At 48.6% G+C, this 14,414-nt stretch overlaps 1 protein-coding gene across 1 annotated transcript in view; it reads right to left on the bottom strand.

Annotated features, from left to right (window-relative positions):
- BRCC3 (BRCA1/BRCA2-containing complex subunit 3) overlaps positions 1–14,414 on the bottom strand; it is a 101,773-nt gene that overhangs the window by 23,857 nt on the left and 63,502 nt on the right. The window contains exon 5 of the mRNA XM_086942243.1: positions 4,069–4,124. Coding sequence (XP_086798369.1) covers positions 4,069–4,124 — 56 coding nt within the window. The remainder of the gene's footprint in view (positions 1–4,068; positions 4,125–14,414) is intronic.

Genomic DNA, 14,414 nt, shown 5'->3' with positions numbered 1-14,414 from the left:
CCACAATGCCGATTTAGCAGAACAGGCATCTATCTGCCTCGCTCTTTACAAACTACAACACTCTCTCGCCATAAGGAAGATCCCACACAATTTTAATAAAAAACATGCTCACCAATATATTTTCTTCTTTAGAAACATAATTATAATGTAAAAAAATAATTCACATACAAGGGTTTTATAGCTTATGAATTCTATAGTGTAGGCAGAGGGTCATCCCAAAGCAACTTGCATCGGCCAAATCCTAAACTGATCTTAAGGCATGCCTCCAACCCCCTTCTCAGCACAGAAGGGCAGGTGAATATGACTAATGGGTGACATACCAGTGGGGAGAACTACTTTTACAGGCAAGTAACCTTTTCTCCAGCACATGTCACTTGTTTACAGCCATTTAAAGAAGACATGTGAGCAGTGCAAGGAATCAAAAGGGTTATAGAAGATCACTGCAACCCTATAAGGAGACACCTGGGGAACCTGGACCTCTAACAAGTTAGAATGTGCACCTCAAACTAATCAATAATGGCCACAGAAGTGAATCGACTAACCTGTAGCGGCGCCACACAGCTGGGCCAACAGTATTTTATCAATAAGAAGCAGCAATGGTTACAAATAAAAATAAAAGTATGCTGACTGAGTACAACCAGGGAAATGTCTGACTCCAGACAGTATCCCTGCACCAAAGTATGGCTATTCCAAGGTATTCATCCTAGAATGAGGAATAACAAGGACTATGTTTTACTGGTAATGAACTGCTTGCAAATCCCCATACAAGCAAAATAATGGGCTTTTTGCAATGCCATCTACCACCCGCTTTAAGGAGATGCAAATGAGAGGAGGGGGTTCAGTGCAGGTCACAGAGCTGTGTGTAGAGGGTAAAGAAGATGACTGAGAAGAGGGGAGGCATTGGCCTACCCGAGGGCAGCGTGCCTTGCTCCCAAGTGAAACTGCAGGCGTGAGGTGGGGCCATGCTGTTCAGCAGACGCTGGTTTGCACCCAGTGAAGCAGTGTGTCAGTGTTACGGCACCTGGGATTAGCTGATGGGGTAAAATAAAGTCCTGTTATTACACAGCTGCAAGAACAGAGAGCGACTCCAGATCGGCCAGAGTCAAATCCTCTGGGTGACTTATTAGGAGGCGTAAGCGGGAAGAATTATCTGCTATGTGACAGGGCAGCGTCAAAGCAGAGGGCCTTAGCCCACTCTGCCACCCCAGTTCAGACATGGCTATATGCAAATCAGTCTGACCCTGTGCCTCATGGGAACAGTCCAGCCGAACTGCCAAGCCATGTCTTCCCTGGACCGGAAACAAGCTTCCGAGGACCGGTTTCTGGCATTCCAGCCGTCTTCCTTGAATCCAGTGGCAAAGTGAGCAAGGGACTCAGGTCTGAGCATACCCTGCCACACTTATGGCGGCCAAAAGCGGTACAAAAGGGGGTGGTGATGGACGGAGCATCTGAATCAATCAAACACTCACACCCAGTCCAAAGATCTGGGTTTAATCCATCACTGTTCTTTAGCCCACTCTGCCACCCCAGTTCAGACATGGCTATATGCAAATCAGTCTGACCCTGTGCCTCATGGGAACAGTCCAGCCCGAACTGCCAAGCCATGTCTTCCCTGGACCGGAAACAAGCTTCCGAGGACCGGTTTCTGGCATTCCAGCCGTCTTCCTTGAATCCAGTGGCAAAGTGAGCAAGGGACTCAGGTCTGAGCATACCCTGCCACACTTATGGCGGCCAAAAGCGGTACAAAAGGGGGTGGTGATGGACGGAGCATCTGAATCAATCAAACACTCACACCCAGTCCAAAGATCTGGGTTTAATCCATCACTGTTCTTTAGCCCACTCTGCCACCCCAGTTCAGACATGGCTATATGCAAATCAGTCTGACCCTGTGCCTCATGGGAACAGTCCAGCCCGAACTGCCAAGCCATGTCTTCCCTGGACCGGAAACAAGCTTCCGAGGACCAGTTTCTGGCATTCCAGCCGTCTTCAGCCCGGCTTGCTTGAATCCAGTGGCAAAGTGAGCAAGGGACTCAGGTCTGAGCATACCCTGCCACACTTATGGCGGCCAAAAAAAGATCTTTGGACTGGGTGTGAGTGTTTGATTGATTCAGATGCTCAGTCCATCACCACCCCCTTTTGTACCGCTTTTGGCCGCCATAAGTGTGGCAGGGTATGCTCAGACCCGAGTCCCTTGCTCACTTTGCCACGGGATTCAAGCAATCCGGGCTGGACTGTTCCCATGAGGCACAGGGTCAGACTGAGTTGCATATAGCCATGTCTGAACTGGGGTGGCAGAGTGGGCTAAAGAACGGTGATGGATTAAACCCAGATCTTTTGACTGGGTGTGAGTGTTTGATTGATTCAGGTGCTCCGTCCATTACCACCCCCTTTTGTACCGCTTCGTTCGTCATAAGTTGGCAGGGTATGCTCAGACATTAATCCCTTGCTCACTTTGCGACTGGATTCAAGCAAGCATGGCTGAAGACGGCTGTAATGCCAGAAACCGGTCCTAGGAAGCTTGAATCTGGTACAGGGAAGACATGGCTTGGCAGTTCAGGCTGGACTGTTCCCATGAGGCACAGGGTCAGACTGATTTGCATATTGCCATGTCTGAACTGGGGTGGCAGAGTGGGCTAAAGAATGGTGATGGATTAAACCCAGATCTTTTGACTGGGTGTGAGTGTTTGATTGATTCAGGTGCTCCGTCCATTACCACCCCCTTTTGTACCGCTCATCGTGAAACAGGCTATCCAGCAATTCGAAAAGATGGTTAACTCAGAAACCGGTTTCACTGAACTTTTTATGCAATATGCTAAAACCAGCTTCTGCCAAAATCAGATCTCTGGTCTTTAAGGATACTACCACCCTTTCATCTCAGCACAAAAAAGAAGCTAAGAAAATAAAAATAGCAGAAAGAGCGACCAGTTAACTTCTAAATTATAAGTTACCGCTAGGAAAAACTTTGATATATTAATTTGTGGACCTGAGCTAGTGGAAACTCAACCGGCTACTTTTGTTGCTGGCCAAGGGAAAATACTCCACTGAAGAGCGAATTGCGCTACATGCAGATGACATCCTGTTCTACTTTGAAAACCCCAGCTTACGGGGCTACGATGGATGAATGATATGAGGAAGCACCCGGAGTCCGAGTAAACAAAGGCAAATCACTACTGATCCCAATCAAAGGAGACCCTGCAGTCACGCAATGGGCTTTGTTCATACCAATAAGGAGACTGACCTTCAAGGACTTGGGCATATACATTTCCAGCATGCCAAAGCGGACAAGGAATCAACCTGGTAACCCTCCTCAACACTGTGAAATCATGATGGTCTGTCCCTCGGTCTTTCATTTTCAGAACTTATGGCCATGGATCCTAAACAGATAGTTCCGAGAATTGACAACGCGCACACAGATTTCCTATGGGCAAACCGTTCACCCTATACAGCATGGATCAAATGTCAGACATCGGTTCATTTTCCTACAATGGAGCGCAGTCTCCCTGTCAGCGGATATGAAGTCCCAGGGCTCTATCTGGTTATTCTGCTCGTGGAGCAGCTCATGGTAGGGATAGCATTGGACCATCCAGACTCTCCTTGGAGTGCAGCCTGCATCATAGGGACATTGAAAGCACGTTGGTGCAAATACTTTCCTGGAGGACGCAGTGCTGCACTTTAAAGACACTTTGCAAGTAATGATAATATTTTTTAGGGGCTTCCACCCAAGACTTGAGGGAAGGAGGCAAAGGGGCCGACCTTGAGGTGCTGTGGTCAGTGGGTAAAGAGGAAGGTGTCCTGCTATTCTATTTCAGAAACTCTTAAGCCAAAGGAAGTGCTAATATCTAGTAGCACTAAGATGCACTCTTTGACCTCATCAGCTGCTTCAACGTTGTGGTGCAAGGCATAACGTACAGTGGTTCAATTTCTACACATGGTCGGAGGAGGCTGGTCTTAATTTGTGACCTCGACTGTGCTCCTATGGGAATGATCTGCTTTGTCAAAGAAAAACACAGCAAGGTTCCTCCAACTCGTATAAATGGAAGCAAATGGGCCTTCGCAAGTACTACTTACTCCGAGCTCTTCTGGGCCTGGACAGACTGGAAGCAGGTGTAAAGAATGCGCCCTGTCTGAAGGAACCAGAGAAATACATGTTAGGCACACAGCAGCAATAAACAGTTGCACCTTGAGAATGGGCGTAGACTTTGAACTAGAAAGTGGCTAACAGTGAGAAACTGAACGTGCAGTAGAGAACCTGATAAGGCACAGACATGTTACTGCTAGGTGGGAAACATCTTTAAAAAGAAAACATGCAGAAGAGAGCCTGGGAGAGGGCAAGAGCATGTATCTACTAGGTGAGAAACATTTGGAGAAACTAAACCCTGTAACAAGGAATGAGCATATTACTAGGTAGGAAACATCTTGCAAAAATCGAATAATCATACTTAGTCAATCCTTTACTCTCCCCATCTTCACCGTCGCAGACAAACTATCTTACAATACTGTAGTATCCTTGCCCCATCCCCTTTCACTATGGAATGTTCTAGCCATGATACTCTGATGATGCTCTGTGGAATGTTAGCAGTCTGTGGGCTTAGGCTGGCAGTTGGCTTGGGGCTGAGCATCTTGCAGGATGTTCCTGTTGGGGTCCTATTGGTTTATACCATCATATCTACTTATCTTACAATAAACCATCTAACTAAATCAACTGTCTATGGACTTAATTACTACAAATACTTTCCACCAACTCTGCCTAAAGTAGGTATTCGTACAACTCCTAACTTTATGCATATTAACCACTTCCTGTCCTTGCATCACAGACTGCCAAAACCATTGTTGGAAAAAGACGAATGCAGGAAAAGTCTGTTCATTAACAATACTATGATGAAACTGGAATGGGACTACAACGTGGCCTTTGTGCTTGGAAGACATGGGCTTGTGAGCCACTGGATTGAAGGGGCTATAGAGAAGCCAGTTCAGCAATAGACACTATTGGTTAATTCACAGCCTTTTGAAAAATCAATCTACAGTCATCCAAGTCAGAGGCTAAAGTGTGACTCACGCAAAGTTCAAGTTCAAAAGTTCAAAAGACCTTCATTCGAATTTCATAAAATTCATAAAAGTACCACATAAAAACAATTCATTTACATAACACATCATTATACAAAAATACATGGTTAAAAATAGAATACAGTTTTAATGAGGGTAATTTCAGGGGGTTTCCATCATTTTGCGCGCTCGTGTTATCAGTCTCAAGAAAGTGCTAGTGCGAAAGATTAATTCATCTGAGTCCATGGAAACCAACAATAGATAAGACTCCCCCAACGAGAGGGGTCTAGGTTTCCTAAAATATGGGGTTAAAAACCAATTGATGTATTTTAGATAAAATGTACAGAAGAATAGGAAGTGCAAATCATTTTGTGTGCTAACACCCTCACACGGACAAGGGTTATATTCTGTGCTATGTTGATAGCCCAGAGGGAAGGCCAACAGATATTTCACAGAACCCGCTCTTAGGCGAAACAAGAGTGATCTCTCCCAGTTGGTCATGGGTAGAGTAAGATAGGGCGGGAGTGGTTGCCTACATAGTTCGTTCCCCATGTATTTTACAACGGTTGATTTTGATGATTCTCTTCCCATTCGTTCGGAATCATAAAGTGCGTACAGTGCGTGTTTAACCTCAATTTTATCCTTTGGCTCGATCCTGCTAGGGTCGGAGAAAAGGCTGCCACTGTTCACGGTGCTCAATGTTTTTAACACTCCAGAAAGCCATGGAATCGCCATACCATGGTCGCACTTTAAACAGTCCTTTATAATATTTTGTGTGAGAGTGGCTGAGTTATTCCTCCAAATCCTGACCCAGAATAGAGCTGGTATAGATCTGATAAAATCGCATACATAGGGGAGGTTTAATTCATTATGACAAACTCAGAAGATGAGATTGGGGCGCCCAGTATTTTCCTGCAAAATCGACTTTCTTCCCGCTGAATACCTGGCCTTCTTTCCAACCCCCAAACCTCAGCACCATATGTAGCTACCGGTAGGCACTGTAATTTAAAAATGTTTAAAATAGCTCTAGTGGCACCTATTTTCTTTGGGCGCGGCAAGCTCAAAATGGAGTTGGTGGCTTTCGAGAACTTGCCCATGGCGTGGGCCAAATGCCCACTCCATGAGCCGTTCGCAGCGAAAACCAAACCCAAGTATGGAAATGTGGGCACAGATTAAAGTTTATCTGTCCCTATGTGTATGGTATTGAACTTCCGTTTCCCGGGGCCACATGGCATAGTAAATAATTTTTTTTAATTTACGCACAGATCTAATCCCTCCGTATGTTGGACAAAGCTTTCAACTAGTAGGCAGAGGGCATTTGGTGTGCAGCCCATAAGCACCGCATTGTCTGCGTATAATAACACTGGTGATGGTTGCCCCAGGATTGTTGGTACATCACTAGTCACTTCTTTCAGACTTCTTGCAAGGCCATTAATATAAATGATGAACAAGGGTGCTAAAACGCACCCCTGTCTCACCCCCCTGCCGATGTTAATAGCTCCAGAGACTTCTCCACCCATCCCAATCCTAACATGTGCTTTGAGATCCGAGTGAAGGTAGGCCAGGAAGTTAACAAGAGCCTCGTCTAGTCCATAGTTCAAAAGGATAGCCCAGAGTTTGGATCTGTTCACTAAATCAAAGGCGGATGAAAGATCCATAAATGCAAGGTAAATAGGAGACGATCGAGCAACGCTGTACTTGTCGATTATCAATTTTAGAGTTAGACATTGCTCCACCGTCCCTACCCTGCTTCTGAATCCCATCTGACACGGGTCCAATAGGTCTAGGTCTTCAGTCCATTCAAGCACCCTATTATAAATAACTCGCCCCAGAATTTTTTAGAGTGTTATCCAAAAGGGAGATCGGACGATAGTCAACTGGGTCCGACCTGTCACCCTTTTTGAAAATTGGGACAATAGTGCTGGTTGCCCAGGTAGTGGGCATAGGCACTGTTTGCAAGCTGTTAAAGACGGTAAGAAGGATTGGTGCCCATAGATCCGGGTTGTACTTAGTATCAATGGGCAATCCATCGGGGCCTGGTGCCTTATTGCCAAGGCTCTCTTTTATGGCTATTTTCACCTCATGGAGATCAATCTGTAGACCGCATATCTGTCCTGGGGTAAAAATTACCAATTCCTTGGATGGTGCGGCATACATTTTAGAGAAGTGAGCCTCCCAAACGCTGCTAGTTATGTTGCAACTGATTGGTGTTAACTGTTTCCCCATTTCCCGTGTTTTCCTGACCGCAGACCAGAAGGGGCAGCTGACCCCCAGATTTGCACTGGCGACCAGCGACTCCCACTGCTCAGTCAGTAGTGCAGACTTTCTTTTAGCTATTTCAAATATATATAGTTTCCTGGCTGTCTAAACCACCGTTGTGCACCTAGGTTTGGTAGTCAGTGCCCTGCGTAGTTCCCTATTTGCCAGTGAGCAGGCGGAATCAGAGCACCTTGGTTCTTTCCCCTTCCTTTGGTAACGGTGCTGATAAAAGAGTTTTTATAGTTAAACACAGTTCACCAAAATCAGCAATTATTCTGTGGTAGTTCCCATCCATGGATAAACAGGAATTAATTCGCTGCGGGTGTTTCATTTTTACACTTTCCAAAATTGCCCCACCGTCGACCCCCCTCCATTTTAATCGCAACTGAAGGTGTGATGTCCCTTGCACCGTTTAGGTTGGTATAAACCGGGGTAAGGGCTAAGTGCAGAGTTACTGCAAGTGGGTTGTGATCTCCAAACGAGGTCTCCATCACTGTGGGCTTTATTACACAATCTATTAGGTGTGGGGACATAAAGATAAAGCCAATGGTGGAACTGCTGTCCCTGCCTCTGAACGTAGGAGCGTGGGAAGGACTAGGGTTGTGGCTAGTTTTCATGGCATCACCAAGGTTGAACTCGGTTAGTATATTGGAGAGTTCAATACCCCATCGTTCGGCTTGGTCTAGGCAGTTCCTATCCTTGATCCCATGATTCTTTGGTATTTTTGCGTGGAAGTCACCCCCAATTAAAATCCCTGTCCCATCATCAGCCTGTAGACTGGTTTCCAGATTATGTTAAGTTTTAGAAAGTGCCTCAAAGTTCTTATTAGGTACACAATAAAAATCATTATTATAAAAATTAATTAAATAAATCCGGGTCTTTCGCTTGAATTCAAGAATTTGTATATTCGGGTTCCCTCTAGATAAGTCTCTAACAGTACCACCAGCCAGTGTCTTAATCCCAATAAATAAACCTCTGACTGCACGGCCAGAGATGGGCTTCAGTGCAGTCACACTAAAACAATGGTAGCCCTCTATGTGTAAATTCCCAACAGCCCAAGTCTCTTCAAACATTATAATGTCTATACCATCCAATATCTTGGCTCATTGTGGGGGTGTAAGAGCCTTGACTCTAGCCCTGCCACATTCCAACTAAGGATTGACAAGTCACAATGACTAGAGTGACTGATTAGCTTATTCCTGGTACTCGTTACTATATTCACATTAGTTTTAGGTGGTGTGGGAATTATATGGTCATGTGTGGCTATAAGTGTGGCAGTACAGTCAAGCATTGCTGTTCCCTGTGTAGCATTGACTTGTATTTATGGTAGATATTCCTCAGTAATATTACTTAACACTAGGCGACCGCTGTTGCCTTCCCGGTCACCAGCTAATGTTCCCAGAGTTATACTTGCTTCTACTGGTACTGGATGTTCCTTGTTGTCATAACTTATATCTTCACATCCATTGTTATTGCCTTCCTGCTGCCCAGTCAATCCTGCTCGTCTAAGCTTGAGAAGGCGTATTCGAACCGATTATAGGTTGGGATGTTATACATGGACCTTACCTCATTCTGAGGCAAATACCGATTTGGGCTAATCATTGGATGTAACCTCTCCCTATGGTCGTACTGTTTCATTGTGGGGAGGAAGGGGTAGTACAACGGATGCGCTGGGGATGGGGCCTGATGACACTGCGCAGGTCCCTTCGGGTAATTAAGATCTTGGTCCTTGTAATAGAATGGAAACTTAATCCCAGTACCCAATTTTGGGTCCTGGTAACACACAACAGAGTTATTCACCATGTTAGCATTAGGGGAAATCAAATGTCTATAAAAATAGCCCAGAGGGAGCAAAGTAGTGTTGAATTCCCAGGGTGAGGGTGGTGGGGCGCTAGCCAAAGTTGTTTGGGCCCATTGGGGGGACTTAAAATGTATGATTATGCAGTCCCCCTCAAACTTTTTCCTCAGTGGGCCTACCCATCCTACTCTTTGGGTGTGAATAATCTCCCTTGCCCCTTCAATTGGAAAGTTGCAATTTGCAACTAACCAGTGAAGGGTCCTGTTCTTAGGGGATATGGAGTTTTCTTCTTGATCCTTCCTTAATTTGGGTACATTAACTAGGACCAGCACATACGCCCGCATTCAGGCGGTAGGCTGATGCGGGGAGGTATCTGTCTCATGTTAATTGCCATATTTTGGTCGGGCTGAGCCTTTAAAGCGTTCTGAGCATTATTATTAGTTTGTCTAATTCAGATCTCCTTGCTTTTAAGTTTAAAGTATTTTATTAAAGGAGAACACAGATAGAAAAGACATTCAAGCAATGACATTAGTGCTGTAACCCCGGGAGCCCATCTCAAAGTAGTGTCAGACACCCCGCAATTGTAGTAGGGGCTTTGTGAGCTCCGCTCCCATGTGCATAACATTAAACAACACCCTGAGGTAGAAATAAACTCTCTGTACCCTCCCCATTTTCAAGAAACTGTCCCCCCCAACTCCCCCCACCCTGTCCCCCCCCTCCCTCCCTCGTCACCCCCGTCCAGTGCCCTGCTCAGCTAAACTTACTTGATTCCGCCCGCAACCCTCCCCTCTCGCGCCTCCCGGCCTAGTGGCTGTTAATCAGTGTGGTTGATCGGTGGTGTGAGTCTCAATAATCTCAGGTATCTTGGACAGGTTAGTTCCTTGAACTCGGTGGCTAGTAGTGCATGGAAGGGCTGCCACAATTCCTCAAATTGTTCCACCTCCCCAGCCATCATAATTGACAGTTTCTCCATGCCCAAGACATGCCACAATCTGTGCAGCCAACCTGTAATGGACGGAACAGTGGTAGTGCGCCAGTGTATTAGGATATTTTGGAGCGCAGAGCCCAGTGCTATGGCAATTTGTCTACCCCTGCGTGATTTCAGTGGATACATCAACCCATTAGGTAAGCCCAATAGGACATATGCTGGGAAGCGGGGTAACTATCTCAAAATGGGCGTCGATCTCATCAAGCACCTCCTTCCAATAAGGATGCAATAGCGGGCATTCCCACAGAACATGTGTCAGGGTGCCAGGTTGCCCGCACTCCCGCCAACAGGTTTTATCAATATGCCTATTCATCTCGTGCAACCGTTCTGGGGTATAATACCAGTATGTAGACACTTTGGTGAATGTTTCAGTTAGTCCTATATGATATGCGGAGTGTCGTGCGCGGTACGAAACCCGGTCCCACTCGTTATGGCTCAGTGTTCTACCCAGCTCCCTGTTCCAGCGTTCCCTACCAGGATTATGAAAATGGGGGGGGGGGGGGGGGGCGGTTGTTGCAACATTTTGTAAAGATCCGTAATTAGTTTTGCATCCGAGGTGCGCGTCGCCAACCATTTCTCGTACAGCAGTAGCTTCCTGTCAGCCGAGTCTCGCACCTGTGGCTGCAAAGCCCAATGTCGCACATGCCAGTAGCGCATCCTGTCCGTCTCGGATAACCGATATTCATCTTTGAGACTCTGAAAAGGGAGGACTCCGTCCGACCCGTACAAATGGAAGAGAGCCCTGCAGCCGGCTGCACGCCAGTGTGTAAAGGCACCCGGGGTAGTCCCCGGCGTGAAGTCTGGGTTGTCTGCAATAGGTGTAAACGGAGAGGGGAATGTGGTGAGCTCGTGTGTCTGGTTAGTAACATCCCACACTCTCAGCGGGACCCGCGTAACAAAAGATGCGTAGAGGTTCGGAGGGCGATGCGTTCTGCGCAGAAAGGGCACTTCCTGAAAGGGACGGCTCGCCACCGCCTGGTCCTGGAAGAGCCAGTGCTTGTCTGACTCCCACTGGCTCCATTCCACCAAGTATCTCAGCTGCGCCGCCTGAAAGTATTTGCGCAAGTCTGGGACACCCAGTCCCCCCAACTCCGGTGCCAACGTGCAGAGAGCCCTCTTCATCCGGGGACTAAAGCCCTGCAAAACAAAGTGGGATAAGGCCGCCTGCGTCTGCTGAATCCAACCTTTAGGTGGTTGCAGCGGCAGCGCCCGGAACAGATATAAGATCTGGGGGAGGACCGTCATTTTAACCGCCGCCACTCTCCCAAGCCAGGATATCAAGCCTTTACTCCATCTCCCCAGTTCCTCTTTAATCTTCCTACCTAGAGTTGCATAATTAGCTGTAACCATTCCATGCAGCGTGGGTGCCAGCAGAATACCCAAGTACTGGACTTGGCGGGCCGACCACTGCATGGGGAAGAGGTCCTGTAACTCCCGCCGTGTTGCAGGCATCAGAGAGATGTCTAGGGCCGCCGATTTCCCCATGTTCATTTTGAACACTGCCACCCGTGAGAAGGCCTCCAGTTCGTCAACGCACGCCTCGGCTCCTCCAAGGTCAGTATCACATAGTCTGCGTAGAGGCTGACCGTGTGAATATATCCTCCCATTTTCACGCCGATCGCGTCCGGGTTCTGCCGTATTCTCTGGGCAAATGGCTCCATGTACAGAGCGAAGAGGAGTGGGGATAATGGGCACCCCTGTCTGGTGCCCCGCTCAATACTAAACCTCTGAGAACTACAGCCATTCACCCGCACCACTGCTGACGGGAACCGGTAGCAATTAAACAACCAGGAGTGAAATTTTTCGCCGATGCCCATCCTCGCCAGTACCCGCTCCAGATAAGGCCAGTGCACCCGGGCGAACGCTTTTTCAGCGTCAACCGACAATAACATTCTTTCCCCGGGGACCCGGGATGCCTTCTCTAAGATATGGACCACCCTCTTGGTGTTATCCACCGTCTGCCTCCCGGGCACAAAGCCAGCCTGATCCGACTCCACCAGACCCGGCAGATGGAGCGCTAGGCGCGCCGCCAAAATTTCGGTGTACAGTTTGAGGTCAACGTTTAAAAGGGAGATCGTCGGTACGAGCTGCACTGGGCCCGGTCCTTCCCTGGTTTGGGTATGACCGACACCGTAGCTTGCAAAAGATCGGGTGGGATCGCCCCCGGTTCGGAGAAGGAATTAAATAGTCTCGTCAGTATAGGCGCCAGTGTGGCACTGAACGTTCTGTAAAAGAACCGTCTGGGCCAGGGGCCTTACCGTGTTTAAGCTTAGAGATGGCAGCAATTACCTCCTGAATCCGGATCCTGGAGGGCCGGATCCATGCCAGATTTTTAAAATAACTACATGTATCTCAATGGGGATATCCAAAAAATCTGGCATGGATCCGGCCCTCCAGGACCGGTTTGGAGACCCCTGATTTAGACACTAAGATCGCTACTCCAGCTGTTTTGGTGGTGTTCGATGAGAAGAACTGTGTGGGGAATATGCGGGATCGTAATCTATGGCAGTCCCGTGTGAGCAAATGAGTCTCCTGGAGGAGACAGATGCCAGCCTGAGTCATTCTCCAGCAAGGACAGGACTGCCCTCCTACTAACCGGGTTGTTAAGCCCCTTAACATTAAAGGTCACAACCTTAAGGGTCGCCATGATGAGTTAGAATGATGTGACACATGCTATGATTCCACATTAGTGAGGGGCGTGTGCGAGCCTTAACAGCGACAAGATCCCCATCGGGTCTTTGCGGAAGCAACAAGAGCACTGAACGGACTATACCCACCCCACCCCTTACCCAACTCCCACTGTCCCCCAACTCCCCAACTCTCCCTCCTCCCGCACCCCTCCCGTTCCCCCAACTTCCCCCCACCCTCTCCCCCTTTAGGTCCCCCAACACCTTCTGAAAAATTGACCCAGCCATGTCCTATCCGGACAAGTCCGTGGTAGAGTATTGAAGTGGACGTCCAGCCACACCCTTTCGCCCCTCCCCACCCTCCCTGACCCCAAGCCTGCAATAACTTCAATGCTATGTCGTTCTCCCCCCGGAGCAATCTCACGCTGTTAGCGCGACACCGTCACGCATCGCAGTGTCTCCGGCTGCTGCTTGGATGGCGCTCGCCATGTCGGCCCGGATGGTGGGCGAGCTTGGACGCTGGGGAGCCGCCGATGTTCTACGTCTCGAGAACCTGCGCCATCCGTCCTCCGAGGCGCGTCTCCTACACGGTGTGGCGGAGTCCTCCTCCTCTGCGGTGATCCCCAATACCTCGCACATGTCCTGCAGGGACCTCAGCTGATGCAACTCACCGTTCCACTTAAAAATAAGGCAGAAAGGATGACCTCATGAATAAGGCGTTTCATGTTGCTTTAGGAAGTCTGTTGAGATTTTAAACGCTTTACGCTTTTGTAGGGTGATCGTGGACAAGTCCTGATATAAGGCCACAGTGTGCCCTCGGAAGGTCAGTGAAGATGCTTTTCGGGCCTCCGCCATGATTCGTTCTTTCAATGGGAAATCAGGGAGAAAGGCCAAAATATCCGGAGGTGGGGCATTAGAAGGTCTCCGGGGTCCCACTTTGTGAGCTCTGTCAATCCTTATCAGGAAATCCGCTGCTTCACCCAATATGTCTCTGAAGAGTTCCCGAAGGTATCCCGCCACATCCGATCCCTCTTCCGCTGATGGAATTCCCCGGACCCTTATATTATTCCGCCGGGAGCGATTTTCCAAATCCTCATTATGTGCCTGGAGGTCCATCTGCTGGTCCCTCAGGCGCAATACCTCTTGCTGTAGCTGCGCGAGTTCCTCGTCCTGCCTTTGCGTAGAGCATTCTACCGTGGCCACACTCTCCCCTAGGCCATCTACCTCTCTCCGGATTTCACGGACTTCCCCGGCCACTTCCTGCTTTAGCGTTTGAAAATCATTGCGCAACGTGCCGAAGAGCGACTCCAAGAAAGACCTGGTGACCGGCGGTTCACCGCCTCCTGCAGAGTGTGAGCCACTCGCTGATTTCGGTCCCCCCTGTTCTGGGATCTGCCGAGCAGTTCAGGGAGCGTGCGCTCATTCTTTTTACCACCCTTCTGGCTCGTCATCTTGTCTGCTGGGCAGCTCCGCCGCCCACCGTTTCCGCGTCTGACTAGGCCTCCGAACCCCGACCACACGTATCTCTTCCTGATGGGGTCGAAGGGGTCCGCCCGCTCTCTGTCCGAGTGTACCACTCCAGAAGGCCTGCGTCAGCGTATACCCTTCAGGTCGTGCCAATGACCACCGCGCCGCGGCCCGCCAGCTCCTTTGAAGCGCCCAAATCCGTAGTCCGCGTGCCACGGGGGAGGGGGGGCAG

This window comes from Lissotriton vulgaris, chromosome 10 (genome assembly GCF_964263255.1).
Source record: "Lissotriton vulgaris chromosome 10, aLisVul1.2, whole genome shotgun sequence".
Lineage (NCBI taxonomy): Eukaryota > Metazoa > Chordata > Amphibia > Caudata > Salamandridae > Lissotriton > Lissotriton vulgaris.
This window is presented reverse-complemented; position numbering and strand designations above follow the sequence as displayed.